This window comes from Helobdella robusta (genome assembly GCF_000326865.2).
Source record: "Helobdella robusta unplaced genomic scaffold HELROscaffold_40, whole genome shotgun sequence".
In the NCBI taxonomy this organism is placed as follows: Eukaryota; Metazoa; Annelida; class Clitellata; order Rhynchobdellida; family Glossiphoniidae; genus Helobdella; species Helobdella robusta.
Genome location: NW_008704903.1, coordinates 1,677,362 through 1,692,381, shown reverse-complemented (window position 1 = coordinate 1,692,381; position 15,020 = coordinate 1,677,362). Strand labels below are relative to the sequence as shown.

The 15,020-nt window shown below is 34.6% G+C and overlaps 4 protein-coding genes across 4 annotated transcripts; 1 reads left to right on the top strand and 3 right to left on the bottom strand.

Annotated features, from left to right (window-relative positions):
• Positions 1–389: 389 nt before the first annotated feature.
• HELRODRAFT_145480 (hypothetical protein) lies at positions 390–1,916 on the bottom strand (the record flags this gene model as incomplete). The annotated part of the gene is made up of 4 exons (XM_009025266.1): positions 390–541; positions 729–766; positions 1,294–1,399; positions 1,862–1,916. Coding segments are annotated over 4 exons (351 nt in total), but the record flags the coding sequence as incomplete, so codon positions are not given.
• A 3,221-nt stretch (positions 1,917–5,137) lies between these two features.
• On the bottom strand, positions 5,138–5,332 carry HELRODRAFT_127374 (hypothetical protein; the record flags this gene model as incomplete). The annotated part of the gene is made up of 1 exon (XM_009025265.1): positions 5,138–5,332. A coding segment is annotated over one exon (195 nt), but the record flags the coding sequence as incomplete, so codon positions are not given.
• Positions 5,333–8,707: 3,375 nt separating this feature from the next.
• HELRODRAFT_101749 (hypothetical protein) lies at positions 8,708–11,491 on the bottom strand. Its single transcript, XM_009025264.1, has 9 exons — positions 11,405–11,491; positions 11,121–11,242; positions 10,794–10,945; positions 10,427–10,554; positions 9,972–10,149; positions 9,742–9,797; positions 9,529–9,651; positions 9,179–9,321; positions 8,708–8,948 (listed from the first exon to the last, which is right to left on the bottom strand). The coding sequence occupies exons 1-9, from the start codon at positions 11,483–11,485 to the stop codon at positions 8,804–8,806; spliced, it is 1,128 nt and encodes a 375-aa protein (XP_009023512.1). The 5' UTR covers positions 11,486–11,491; the 3' UTR covers positions 8,708–8,803.
• Positions 11,492–12,398: 907 nt separating this feature from the next.
• On the top strand, positions 12,399–14,836 carry HELRODRAFT_177056 (hypothetical protein; the record flags this gene model as incomplete). Its single annotated transcript, XM_009025263.1, has 2 exons — positions 12,399–12,468; positions 13,272–14,836. The coding sequence occupies 2 exons, from the start codon at positions 12,399–12,401 to the stop codon at positions 14,834–14,836; spliced, it is 1,635 nt and encodes a 544-aa protein (XP_009023511.1).
• Positions 14,837–15,020: the final 184 nt, after the last annotated feature.

The following is a 15,020-nucleotide window of genomic DNA, read 5'->3' as shown; positions in this document are numbered from 1 at the left end:
CTTCTTCATCACATCTTCATCATCGCCATGTAACTGTTATCATCATCTTCGTCAACATTTCCAGCATCGTCGTCGTCGTCATCATTTTTTTTGTCAAGAGGAAGTAAATTTGAAAAATTTATAAAATAATTCTCCTTAATTCCACTACCACCACCATCATTGTTACTTGCGGAAGCATTACCATTACTCATTTCATTCATTCCATCTTTCCGTTTCTTCTTCCTATCGTTACCATAATTTTTCATTCTTTTTCTATTTGTCATCTTCGTCATCACAGCTGACGATGACGTCATTTCTATTTCACCGTAATTTATCTCCAAGACGCTTCCGGTTCCGATTTGCGGGGCATTCCTCAGTTTTCGTTTCTTATTGACGGGCGGCCAGTATTTCTGCGGCCTGGGATGATCGTGATGACCTTTGCCCTGGAAATAAACCATGTCACCGCATGACCTCCAAAAGTGAGTCACGGGAAATCCGGATTGACCTCTGCACGGAGTGAGTTCAAGTTTTCCGGAGCATCCAGGTTTTGGACAAGGTTTTTCTGGAAAATTTATGAATATTATTGTTATCATTAGAAGTAGTAGTAGTAGTAATAGTAGTAGTAGTAGTAGTAGCTGTAGTAGTAGCAGTAGTAGTAGTAGTAGTAGTAGTAGTAGTAGTAGTAGTAGTAGTAGTAGTAGTAGTAGTGTTGGTAGTAGTGGTAGACTTGTAATTAAAATTTGACGAACCTAACTGTTTAGATCTAGCTTTGTCGCAGATAGCTGGTCTGTAACAATCGTACATTTGTGTGTTTGTTGTTGTTGTTGATGTTGGGATGACGTCATTTTGTTGATGAAGTTTGTCAACTTTGCTGTTGGCGTTGATGTTATTAGTGTTAATATTGTTCATGATGTTGTCATGTTTAATGTCATCTGTTTTATAGTTAGTTTCAATGTTACTGTTCTTGGTGTTTTCATTATTGTTGATGTAATTGTTGATGTTATTGTTGTTGCTTATGTTGTTGTTGTTGTTGTTGATGTTGTTGTTGATTTTGATGTTGTTGTTAATGTTTTCGTCGTTGATAAGGTCATTTTTGCTAGCGTTATTATTGTTGTTTTTATAGCATCTTTTGTTGCAGACCAAGACACCTAAAAATGTGTGTTGATCGTTCGATAAACATCATCAACAACAACAACATCAACAACAACATCAACAACAACATCAGCAACAACATCAACCACAACATCAGCAACAACATCAACAACAACAAAGACATCAACAACAGCAAAAGAAAGCCACAACAATCCAAATAACAACAACAATAGAAACGCACCAAGGCAAGATTTTTTCAAGATGGCAACATTGTGATTGTTTGTGTTCCTCATAGCCCAACCGCTATAATGCTTCTGGGCCTCTACACCTAAAATTATGAATCATAAATTATGAATTAAAAATTATGAATTAAAAATTATGAATTAAAAATTATGAATTATAAATTATAAATTATAAATTATAAATTATAAATTATGAATTATAAATTATAAATTATGAATCATAAATTATGAATTATAAATTATGAATTATAAATTATGAATTACAAATTATAAATTATGAATTATAAATTATAAATTATGAATTATAAATTATGAATTATAAATTATGAATTACAAATTATAAATTATGAATTATGAATTATATATTATAAATCAGAAAACATGAATCATATTCATGAATCACGGCCCGAAGATTACCAGTCAAAATCCTCAAAACCCTGACTTCTTATCGGTTGAGCGGTAGTATTTAAAATGATAACACCAAATAATTAAATGGTAATAATAATAATAATAATAATAATAATAATAAAATAATAATATTAACTAACTCATCAGGGCAGAATATATCTTTTGGACGTGTCCGTCTGGCCAGGCATCAAAAGTAGAGTGCAATGAAGGATGCTAAAAATAATAATAATAATAATAGATAATAATAGTAATAATAATAAAAAATAATAAATAGTAATTAATAATAATAAATAATGATAATAAATAATAATAATAACGAGGCTTACAGTGGGCAAAACTTTATCGCGTATGTCCCATTTCAGCTGCTTGCATTTCGTGTTGCTCTTGTTGTTGTTATTATTGTTGTTGTTGTTGTTGTTGTTGTTGTTGTTGTTGTTGTTGTTGTTGTTGTTATTGTTTACCGTTTTCTCGATCGGAACCATGCTGATTGTTCGCTAATTAAGAAGGCGGTTTGTCACTTCAGCCACTCATAAAATTGATGTACAGTAATGATAATAATTATTATTATTATATTATATTATAATATATTATATTATATAATAATTAAAGTTTCTAAATTGATAAAAAAATATTATATACGTGTGTCGTCGTAAAAAGGTTTTATTTTCGCAAAAAGTTTCAATTAAAAAAGAAGCTACATCGCTTTTATACGCCAATTTTCGTTCTACAAACTCCGCCCACATAATGATAATTACAACGTCGTCAGCCAATCAGAAGTCGAGGTTTCATAACGTGGGCGCATACGAATGAAAGGCTTATTGTGATTGGTGCAAAGTTTGAGCGTTGTTTTTGTTGATTGTTAAAGAGTTTGTTTTGAAAGTTGGATGGATGGATGGATGGATGGATGGATGGATGGATGGATGGATGGATGGATGGATGGATGGATGGATGGATGGATGGATAGATGGATGAATGGATGGATAGATGGATAGATGGATGAATGGATAGATGGATAGATAAAAAATTTAAAATTATGGCCAAAAAAATATTTACTTACATTTTATAGTAAAATATTTGACATAAAAGATTTAACAAATAAACCGAACGAACGATCAAATTAATGTATGAATGAATGAAAATACAAACGAACGAACGAACGAAAGAAAGAATCAAACGACAGAGTGAATGAATAAAGGAACAAATGAGTAGTTAAAGTTTGTAATTATCAAAAGATATTATTCTCTCAGCGACTATGATGATATAGATAGAAGCCGTTTAACCAGTCTAATACTTTATCGGTTTATCTTAATGGTGATGTTGTTGTTGTTGATGATGTTGTTGTTGATGATGGTGATGATGTTATTGTTGTTGATGGTGATGATGTTATTGTTGTTGATGATGATGGTGGTGATGATGTTGTTGTTGTTGATGATGATGATGATGATGATGATCTTGTTGTTGTTGTTGTTGATGATGATGATGGTGAAGATGTTGATGACAATGATGATGACGTTGATGGTAAAATGATTACTGCCGTGTTCATCGGTCACCCTAAGTGGCTACTAGATATGATGCTGGTCATCCCACACACACAACACACACACATACATATATACACACACACACACAACACACACACACACACATGCATATACACATACATACATACATACATACATACATACATTCATATATACAAATAAACATACAAATTAGATACATCGTGTTTCGTTTGTTTGCCTGTCAATTTAATTTGTTTGCTTACAACCACTTACATTTTTGCATATAAGGACGACGACGATGATGATGATGATTGTTGATTGATTGTCTGTAGAAGTGAATGAATGAATGAGTTGTTGATGAATTAATGAATGAGTAAATGAATTAATGAAAGATCGATTTCAGTCAATCAATCAGTCAATCGCGATGTTCTACAGAGCTCCTCAATGAATTTTGCAAACAGATGGGTCTTGAGATTCGCTCTGAACTTTGCAAGTTATGGAGAAGTATTCCGAGAAGGAGGCAGAGGGTTCCAGAAAAAAGGACCAGAAAAAGCAAAAGCAGATTTAGCAAAGGAGTGTTTAACACGAGTTAAGAAAAAGCGAGAACCAGAAGACGATCGTAAACCGGGGCGTTTTTGTTCAATTAATATATCTGATAAATACTTAGAAAGAAATTTAGATTGAGACTTGTACATTAATGAGCAATATTCAAAAATTATTCTATATTTTTTAGGCAGCCATTGCAGTGAAACAAGATGGAGAGGTATTTGAGAAAAGATAGAGGCACGGACAACCCCCGAACGAGCAGCAGAGTTAAACTTGAAAGATGGAGATCTCCTATTGTGTGCAGCAAATGAATGACTCATTGATAAATTTTACTTCTAGAATTAAATTCTGATTGCTTGGTCAAATTGAACAAATGAAAATAAATAAATAAATGAATGAATGAATGAAAGAACGAACGAACGAATGAACGAACATCCGAAATAACTCATGACCCGCAGTTTCAACAAGAATGAAAACACATGAATGAAACTTGATTCTTGCTATCAAACATTTCAATTTCTGGAGCACAGAATACACAAAGTATTTTATCTCCGAAGCATTCGCCAGGAAGCGAAAAAACATCATCTTTTTTTAAAGAAAAAAAACTCTCTACCGACAAAATATTAAAAAATTTAAAGTCATCGTATTAGTGATACGATAAGTTTAATTGCATGATATATCTCATAGTATCATGTAATTCCTCCATGGATATGTATCCATGCTCCCCACTAGCATACTGATATATATCTCTAAAAATGTCTAATCAATCGATTAATTAATTAATATTAATTAGATTTTAGATTCATAAATCATTCAATCATTAGTTATACAAATGTGAGAAAAAAAATTTAAAGTCATCGTATTAGTGATACGATAAGTTTAATTGCATGATATATCTCATAGTATCATGTAATTGTATCTCTGCACTCCATTATTACACACTCCGGAACGCACATCCCTAGAGCTGGGACGCCTATCGGTATAGTCGAGTCGATTATTACCGAGCCGATTGTTACCGAATCGGTTATTATTAGTAATGTCGTTTCGTTTGTGCGTGTCGGTATTATCGAATCCGACATTCGAGTTACTACTGTTACTACTGTAATTACTTTCGTACGGTAAAATGCTGCTGCAACTCTGATGATGGTGATGAATATAGGAATTATTATTATTATTATTGTTGTTGTTGTTGTTGTCCTGATTATTATAATTGTTGTTGTTGTTGCCACAGTTATTAATTCGACAGCAGCTTCCATCCAAACAACAAAAGACAACCTCGCCATCTCCATTATTAACGCCGCACATCCCTATTTCGTCGCAGTAGCCGATGCTGACGTCACGAAAACAAGAAGCACTCCCGCTCTGTTGATTGATATCCCGACCTGGATTCTGTTTCTTCCATTTTGTTCGGCGATTTTGGAACCAAATTTTAACTTGAGTTTCGGTCAGCTTTAACGAAAGAGCCACCTTTAATCGTTCGTTCACCGATAGATATCGATTCGCGGAGAATTTTTTCTCCAGAGAGTTTAGCTGGTCGCAAGTAAAAGCAGTTCTGGAACGTCGCGAGTCGCCTGCGATGATCGAATGTTGTTGCTGCTGCTGCTGTTGTTGCTGCAGCTGTTGTCGTTGCTGCAGCTGCTGTTGTTGCTGCAGCTGCTGTTGTTGCTGTTGTCGTTGCAGCTGCTGTTGTTGTTTGACGGTTGGGGTAAAGTTGCTACAACTGGTGTAATTTTCATTATTTATGATACTGTTGTTATTGATGCTGTCGTTCGCGTTGATTTCGTCACCACAAGAAGTTATGTAGTTGGTCGTTGGTATTGTTGTTGCTGTTGTTGTTGATGTGGTTGTTGCTTTTGATGATGTTGATGTTGTTGTTAATGATGTTGATGTTGTTGTTGAGGTTGTTGTTGATGATGTTGTTGTTGATGAGGCGTTAGCCATATCATTACTATTATCAAAACTACAATTATTAATATCATTATCAAGACTATTATCATGGAAACTAACATTATTATTATTATTATTAATATTATTATTATTATTCCACCTCAGTATATGTTCAACAGAAAATTCCGAGAGCATAATAGCAATAAAAATAGCTAAATAATTGCTATTATTATTATTATAAACAATTCAAACAATTATAATTATAATAATAAGTTATAACTATAAATATAATTATATTATATGTAATTTTATTCATTCTTCCGAACCGACTGACCGAGTTAATGAAAAGTCTTTAAGACGAAAAAAAATACATGGAGAACGATCGCCCCAATACAAACATACATTCATACATACATACATACATGCATGCATTCATTCATTCATACATACATAAATTCATATATATTATATACATACATACATACATACATACATTCATTCATTCATTCATACATACATACATACATACAGGCAGACAGACAGTTGAACATACATATATTCGCATTAGAAGAAACAGATAGATTAAGAGAAAGAAAGGGAGAGGAGAGAAACATAGAACTTGCATAACTGCACATGAGATTTAACGCATAAGAACATAAGAACATGATAAAAGATAAAGACAGAAATACAAAAAAACATACTTTCCAACCGGCATACAAACACACATACAAACACACAAGCACACATACAAATAGACAAACACACAAGCACACATACAACTACAGATGCAGTGGACAAAACGGTGATTTGGCAACATATTCACCTTACACTTATATCAGTAGTATACGAACACATAAAAACAAACATTCACAAAGAAACAAACAAACACACGCACACAAAGACACATACAAAACAAAAAGAAATTGCTTACAACTCCCGGTATTAATCCACTCCTAATTGAAAATATCGCTTCCAGTTAATAGCGGAGTTAAATGAATGAAATAGTATAGATGATCCTCATTCTGATATTCTATTGTATTGCAGCTGGTATTTGTTTCGGTATATGTGGTATGTAAGTGTGTGAGTGTATGTGTGAATGTTTGGTATGTATGTGTGTGAGTGTATGTGTGAATATGTGGTATGTATGTGTGAGTGTATGTGTGAATGTGTGGTATGTATATGTGTGAGTGTATGTGTGAATGTGTGGTATGTATATGTGTGAGTGTATGTGTGAATGTGTGGTATGTATGTGTGTGTGTATGTATGTATGTACGTCTGTATGTTTGAATGAATGTGTGCTTGTATGTATCTGTATTTCGGTTTTTATGGCTGATAGTTGCTGCTGTATCAGATTGCATGGAAGGGATCGGCTTAAAGTAACCAAATGAGCTGCATTCGGTAAATTTTTTTTAAAACTAATTAAGAGAAAAATAAATTTATCAGCTAAATTAATTAGACATTAATAAAATATAGATATAGACATTAATAATGACAACAACAACAATAATAACAATATTATTATTATATAATAACAATATAATCATTATTATTGTTGTTGTTGTTATTACATTTCAATCATTACATCCATTACATTACAACCTTTCAAACATTTATATATATATATACATATATATATATATATATATATATATGCCGAAAACGCTGTGATCTTTATAAATAATTGTATTTATGATAGTCTAAACCCAAAATATATAAATATATATGTAATATATAATGTATATATATTTGCATATAGAATTAGTACATAGGTCATTTATAAAAATTATATATATATATATATATATATATATATATATATGTTGGTAAAAGACCATAATTTTTACAATATTCTATAAATTCTACCGAATGTTTGGCGTTAATATGTTTGTAGTTCGTTTTTTCGATTTTTCTCACTAAAGTTTTTTGGTGAACTTTTAGTTCATTAAAATTCAAAATAAACTTATTTTTCGAATTCATGCTGCAAATAAGGCCATATTTCGATTTCGAATAAATCATCATCAGTGCTCCTTGCTGTATATATAGGGAAATATTGACTTTGTCAAGATGAACTTTGACGTTGTAAAAATTAACTTTGGTGTTGTAAAATTGAACTTTGATGCGAATTAGGTGTCAGGTTTCTTAATTGGCTGGTCATCTTGTTGGTTGGAAGTGAGGTTGTCATTTTTTTTTCCAACCCGGCGCTTAACCAACAACGAAAAAAAAGAAGTAATAAAAACTAGCATCGTAAATAGTGACAAAGAAGAATATGATGCTATCGATGAAGAAAAGGAGACCAAAGAAGATGACCAGCCAATTAAGAAACCTGACTCCTAATTCGCATCAAAGTTCAATTTTACAACACCAAAGTTAATTTTTACAACGTCAAAGTTCATCTTGACAAAGTCAATATTTCCCTATATATACAGCAAGGAGCACTGATGATGATTCATTCGGAATCGAAATATGGCCTTATTTGCAGCATGAATTCGAAAAATAAGTTTATTTTGAATTTTAATAAACTAAAAGTTCACGAAAAAACTTTAGTGAGAAAAAACGAACTACAAACATATTAACGCCAAACATTCGGTAGAATTTATAGAATATTGTAAAAATATATATATATATATATACATAGCTATATAAGGAAGATATGTAGAGAACCAACCAATATAATTATTAATGTTATTATTAATATATTATTATTCCAACCAGACCATAATATAGTTAGAAATTAATACAGTTTAAACAGTTGAGTTTTATATCTCGTAAATTTTACAAATGAATGAATGAAGGATGACATAACGTAATAAAGAATGAATAATAAATGAACGAATGAGCAAATGAACGAACTCAACATTTGTGTCGTGAAGGAATAGATGAACGAATGAATGGATGAGTGATCGATTGAATGAATGAATTAACGAATGAATGAATGAATTAACGAATGAATGAATGAATTAACGAACGAATGAATGAATGAATGATTGGATGGATGAACGAATGAACCGAAACTATAAACAGAATAAAGAGTAAAAAAAAACTAAGAGTTCAAAATCAAATCAAAGAAAACAAAAATGAACAAAAAAGTACATTTAAAAAAAGAAAACAATTACATAATAAAATAAGTAACTTTAAAATAAACGCTATCTACACTATCTTGGCTCTTTTTTTGGGTCTTTCAGGGGGCGGGCTCTGCTGGCTGGCTAGGGCCCTAAATGCCTCAGCCACTAAATGCGGATGTGCCAGTACCATATCCTTCCACCCGGTCGTCTCCATGACGTCGGTTGCGTGGCTGCAGGGGTAAGAAGAAATTTATCTCAAGTGAGAGACTGAGAGAAAAAATGATTGAGAAATCGAGAGAGAGAGAAAGAGAGAGAGAGGAAGAAGAAAGAAAATGAATGGTAGAGAGACACAGATAAAGAATGTAATAGTCAAGTTAATGATTAGATGAACAAACAACAAACAAGCAGACGAACAAGCGAGCAAAACAAACAAACGAACGAGCGAACAAACAAAACCAACCCATTTATAAAATCAATCGCATGCGTTTTCAACTGCTCAGCACTGTGCAAGTCGGCAAGAACGAAGATGTCAGACACATTATCAACACTCAGGTTGCTGCACAGGGCCTCCTCACACATCACTTTTAACCGGTCAAGGGCGTACTGGGGGAAAGTTAGTGTAGTTAGGGAAGTTAGTGTAATTAGGGAAGTTAGTGTAATTAGGAAAGTTAGTGTAATTAGGGAGTTAGTGTGAATAGGGAAGTTAGTGTAATGAGTGTGTAATTATTACACCTTATTTTGATAAGCTAGTTCAACCACTACGAGTATGAAAACATGTTACCGGATAGAGAACCAAAAACGTTGAATAACCTTATCGGCGGCGGCCAGCAGTTCATCGGCCATTTTATTTAAATTAGGAGCCTTGCCAGTGTAAATGTACCTCAGCATTTCGTACAGGACATCTTGGTCGACGTCTGTTATCTCGACGCGGTTCTGCCGTGTGTTTGTGTGAGAGTGAGTGAATGAACGAACGAACGAACGAACGAACGAGTGAATGAATGAATGAATGAGTGAATGACCAACTTGTTTCCTCTCCTCCATTTCATGTTCGAACATAGCGTTGAAGACGACGGAGCGAGCTGATTGGTTGGTGTCAGACATTTTTTTTTAAACAACAACACCCCACAAATCACATAGAGAAAGCATTTCACACTGACAACCAATGAAAAAAACTAACTTCCCAGCCAGCCGATCAAAACTCACACACACACACACACAAAAACATCCATACTACCTAATCTACACTAACTGACCGGCCAGTATGGCTTTGTGAACCGGGAACTGTTTGTCCTGAACGTGGAGGGTGGTGTCGCTGAATTGAGACCTCTCAAATAGGAGGCCAAGGTCCTCACTCATGTGACAGTGAGGAACTTTTACCGGCATCAAACTCGACTGGCCCGTGACGTTCACCGTCTCACCCACAACACTTACCTGTGCGTGTGTGTGCGTGTGTGTGTGAGAGAGAGAGAAAGAGAGAGAGAGAGAGAGAGAGAGTGTGAACAAACAGTTGGATGAGTATCATTTACTCATTCAGTCATTCAATCATGCATCTATCTTTCTAGCTCTTCACTAATTAGTTCATCCATCCATTCATATACATACACTCGGTTATCCGATAATTCACTCGTTCGTTCATTCATCCAAGCAAAAAATCCACCCATCAACAGACAAACACACACACACACGCAAACACACACGACACACACACCTCGCAAAAGATGGTTAATTTATCCTCAGGTAGCAAGCCATTCGTCTCATCCATCAAGAAATCTCTCCTTATAAATTTCTTGAATCCCCAATCCTTCCCTTGCACGAACCTGTACGCTCTTTGGCTTTCTGTGTATGCGTATGTGTGTGTGCGTGCGTGCGTGTGTGTGTTGTGGGCAAATTCAATCAATTTATCAATCAATTAACTAATTAACCAGCCAACCAACCAATCCGCCAAACAACCACTTAACCAAAAAATCAATCAATGAACTAACTAGCCAGTCAGCCAATCAACAAACCAATCAAACCCGCCAACAAATCAGCCAACCAACCAGCTAACCAATCAACCAGCCAACCAACCAACCAACCCATAGCTTTAGTCTCCTCCCTCTTATTATTGAGAATCGAGAATTTAAACTTTGCCCTTACTTCCGCTTTGTTGCATGAAACTAGGAGGAGATAGAGAGATAGGTAGTCTTTACTTTCTTCATCGAGGCCTTTTGGATTCACCCTTAGACACCTTTGTTTAAATTATGACGTGCGTGCGTGCGTGTGTGCGTGTGTGAGTGAATGAGCGTGTATGCATATGAAATGATTGTGAATGTGAAAAAAAAATATCATGAAAAGAAAATTAAAAATAAACTAACCAATCAATCAACCAACCAATTAACCAATCAACCAATCACCTGACCAACCATTTTAATTTATCATTGGCCCCGGCAGAGAATGTGGAACTTTTGAGGACCTCGCCCATCTCCTCTCGGCAGAAACTGAAGTTATTTATAGTCCATATGTACGAAAATTTTACCACTTTCACCTAAAAAATAATTATTATTTGTTTATTATTATTATTATATCATGTATATTATTATTATAATTATTAATACATATTTATAACATGTATTATAGTTGTGAAAATATCATAATTCCACAATATTATTAAATAATAATTTCATAATTTCGTATTAAAATATAATACAACCTGAGTGTAGCACCAATTTTCGGCCATAGGACACAACGAGTCCATGGGCGGTGGTGTCGGCATCCTGGATGAAGCCATTGTAGTGTCGACTCGACTGCTTTCACCGCTGACTTCCATGACGTTGAGTATGTTAGTGATGCACCGGCCAGTTAGGATTAGGAATAAATGGAGATTATCAAGAAATGAGATGATTCTTAGTCTGGTTGGTTCTGTTGGTAGATTCTATAGTTGATGTTGTTGTTGAATCAATATATTGTTGTTGTTAATGTCAGATTGAAACTATTATTGATATTATTATTGTTGTTGATGTTGTTGTTGATGTTATTATGGTAGCTTTGTTGTTGCAGCCAAATTTTGTTTAAACCCTGTTTGTATGAATGAATGCCTCTTCTTGCCTAGGTAGATTTTTGAAAAGTTTTAAAAACCAAATTATTAATTGAAATCAAATTTAAATTTATCTAAGGATAGTTTAGTTAGCAGTCCAACTTAGTTTAGTAGTATTGTTTAATTAAGAAGGATTGGTTTGATTAGTGAATGATCTATTTATTATAGAGCTGAACTTGAATAAAAGTCAAAGCAAATGAACAATTAAATTATAAATATACATAATAAACATTACATAAAAACAGATAGAACCATACATATTTTATTATCAAAATGAGACATTTCATCATCTAGTAAATTTAATTAATTAGTAAAACAGTTTATTTTTATTTATAATAACTGTATTCATTTTAAAAATGTTAAATAAAAACTTAAATTTAATGTATGTATGTAAAATTAGACTATTAGTGAATTGGCTAATCAAAAAACTTATTTAAAAATCACTCTAGACAGGAAACAATCAATAAATTATCAACCAGTAAAAATATTTAAAAATTAATTAAAAATTGTCTGAAAAAGTGAAAAAGACAATACTGACTTTTTTAACTGATATCAAGAATACTTTAAACATACATGAATGGTAAAACCGTAGATCTACATCAGACAGATGCCGGCCAGTTGGTTTAGAGATCAGTTCAGGAAAATTCAAAATACAAAAATTAGGCAAACTAGTAGGAGTTAGTTAGAACAGAACAATGTGCTTAACAAACTAAACTACTAAACAGAATAGAATACTATCATAAAAAATTGTAAATTTTAACATATAATTGAAAATATTATATAAACCGATGAAAATTAGTAAATAATAGGAAAAAATTAGTAATAAAAATGAACCATTAATGGAAATTTTAATAGCTTTGTTTATTGGAAAATATTCCGAATGATGAAGGAAGAAAATATTAATGTTGATAGGAACTTATAATGTAATATAATTTTTATCGATTTATCGCTTAAACTCATTAAATTATATCATTTAATAATTTTATTTAAACAATTTCATAATTTTAAACTATTGCTAGAGTCTAAATATTATGAATTTTGTTAAATTTGAGACGGTAATTTTTTACTCTCACGTAGGTTCACTTTTATTACCCTTTAAAAATTAAAAACCAAAGCTACTTCCGTGTAAATAATAATATTGGAGAAAATCTTATTTAACTCACGGACAAAAGAAATTATCAAGCCGTTATATTTTTTAGGAATTAAATATTATTTAAAATTACAAATAAAAACAAATAAATAAATAAAAATAAATGAATTTGAATGGGATCTTGTCTAAATCGCTGCTACCCGGAGTCTACTAGTAACAACAATAGTGGTACTTGCAATAGCGCCAGAGATACCCACCATCGTAATATTAATAAGAATAGCAATGCAACTGAAAAACAGCACCATCATATTCGTAAATCAACGAAAAAAAAGTCATCACAGAAATGTCATTATCACAAAATTTCAAAAGAAAAACGTTCCTCGAACTCAGACGAAACAAGATTTAATTTCCTCCAGCAAAATTATTCACATTTATTGAAAAATCCTAGTCGTCACTCTGTTCGTTCGGCCGAACGATCGCTCCCGAAGTTGCCGCACGGATTCACCGATCCGGAACATGACAGTCTTTCAAACGGCCACGGAGCTACAAGTAAGAATAATGTACAATCTTTCAGTTGTAATGATAGAAAATTACCTCAATTACTCTATGATACGAATCTCAACAAATGCTCAACACTTTTTGATGATTACGACGGTAGCGGAGGATTGTTTTTGTACCCCAGAGAAACAAATAACAGCGCATCCCTAAACGGATCGCCGGATCTATTACGTTACAAGAGGTTTCAAATATCAGATAGTGACATAGATATCGTTTTCGACGTCTACCGTGACCCATCAAGAGACGTCATCTTGACCGCTGGGGTCGAAAAGTTTTGTGCCGATTTGCTTCTTCGACCGGACGATTTTCGAATTTTAATTCTCGCCTGGTACTTTGGTGCCGAAACCATGTGTCGCTTTACTAGGTTCGAATTTCAAAGCGGTTTCAAGAAGTTGAGAGTTAGAAACATGACAGAACTACAAGACGTCATATTTCAGGGATGTACCTGTCAAATTGACTTCTCCAACGACGTACTGGAAAGCAAGCAGCAGAGCGACGACCAAACGCCAACATCTACCAAGGAAACGAAATGTGGTTTGAAAAGTCGTACAGAGAGTCAGTGCAGCACGGACAATGATCGATTGTACGGTTGCATCTATCCAAACTACCGCAGCTGCACGTGCAACCGAAGCACATTCACGAGGAGCGTCACATGCAGCAGAGACAAGTTCAGAGACCTGTACAAATGGGCCTACAGATTCTCTCTGGACATGGACACCGGCCAACGAACGCTCCCCCTCGATGTTGCCCTCTCCATGTGGCGGCTCATTTTCTCTCAAAATTTGAACTTCCTGTCTCAGAGAGCTACCAGCGATGCAACAAAATCGTCCCTACTGACACAAGCGAACCCAGATCTCAACAGCTCAGACCGCCGTGACGGAATCGTCTGTGATAGAACGGCTCAAACAAACACGTGTTGCCAATTTGATGACGTCACGAATATCGAATCAGCGAGAAACGAATCGAGGAAAGAAGCGAGACGACAAGCTAACAGATTTAACACGGAAACGTCTTCCCGCCAATCTCCTTCATCATCCCAGCAGCACCAACACCGACCTCTGTTGGCGCTCAAATCGGGGGCTAAAAAATCGTCAGCGACTCGTCTGATATCGATGTGGCTGCGGTTCCTGGAGGACGAGCGGAACGCGAACGTGCGCGGGATCACCAGAGACACGTGGGAGATGCTGCTGACCTTCGTCGAGATGGTGCGTGACGTCAGGCTGGATTACGACGAGAACGAAGCCTGGCCCAGTCTGTTCGACGACTTCGTCGAGTGGTTCAAAGAAGTCGGTGGTGGCGACGATGATGATAATGATGGTGATAGTGATGATGGTGGGGAGTGTGGCGGCGGTGATGATGATGTTCTCGTTGGTGGTGGTCTTAATAATGGCGATTGAAATTGGAGTTGCGAGTGAATGATTGGTTTGTTGGTTGATTGGTTGGTTGGTTGGTTGGTTGGTTGGATGGTTGGTTGGTTGGTTGGTTGGTTGGATGGTTGGATGGTTGGTTGGTTGGTTGGATGGTTGGTTGGATGGTTGGATGGTTGGTTGGTTGGTTGGTTGGATGGTTGGATGGTTGGTT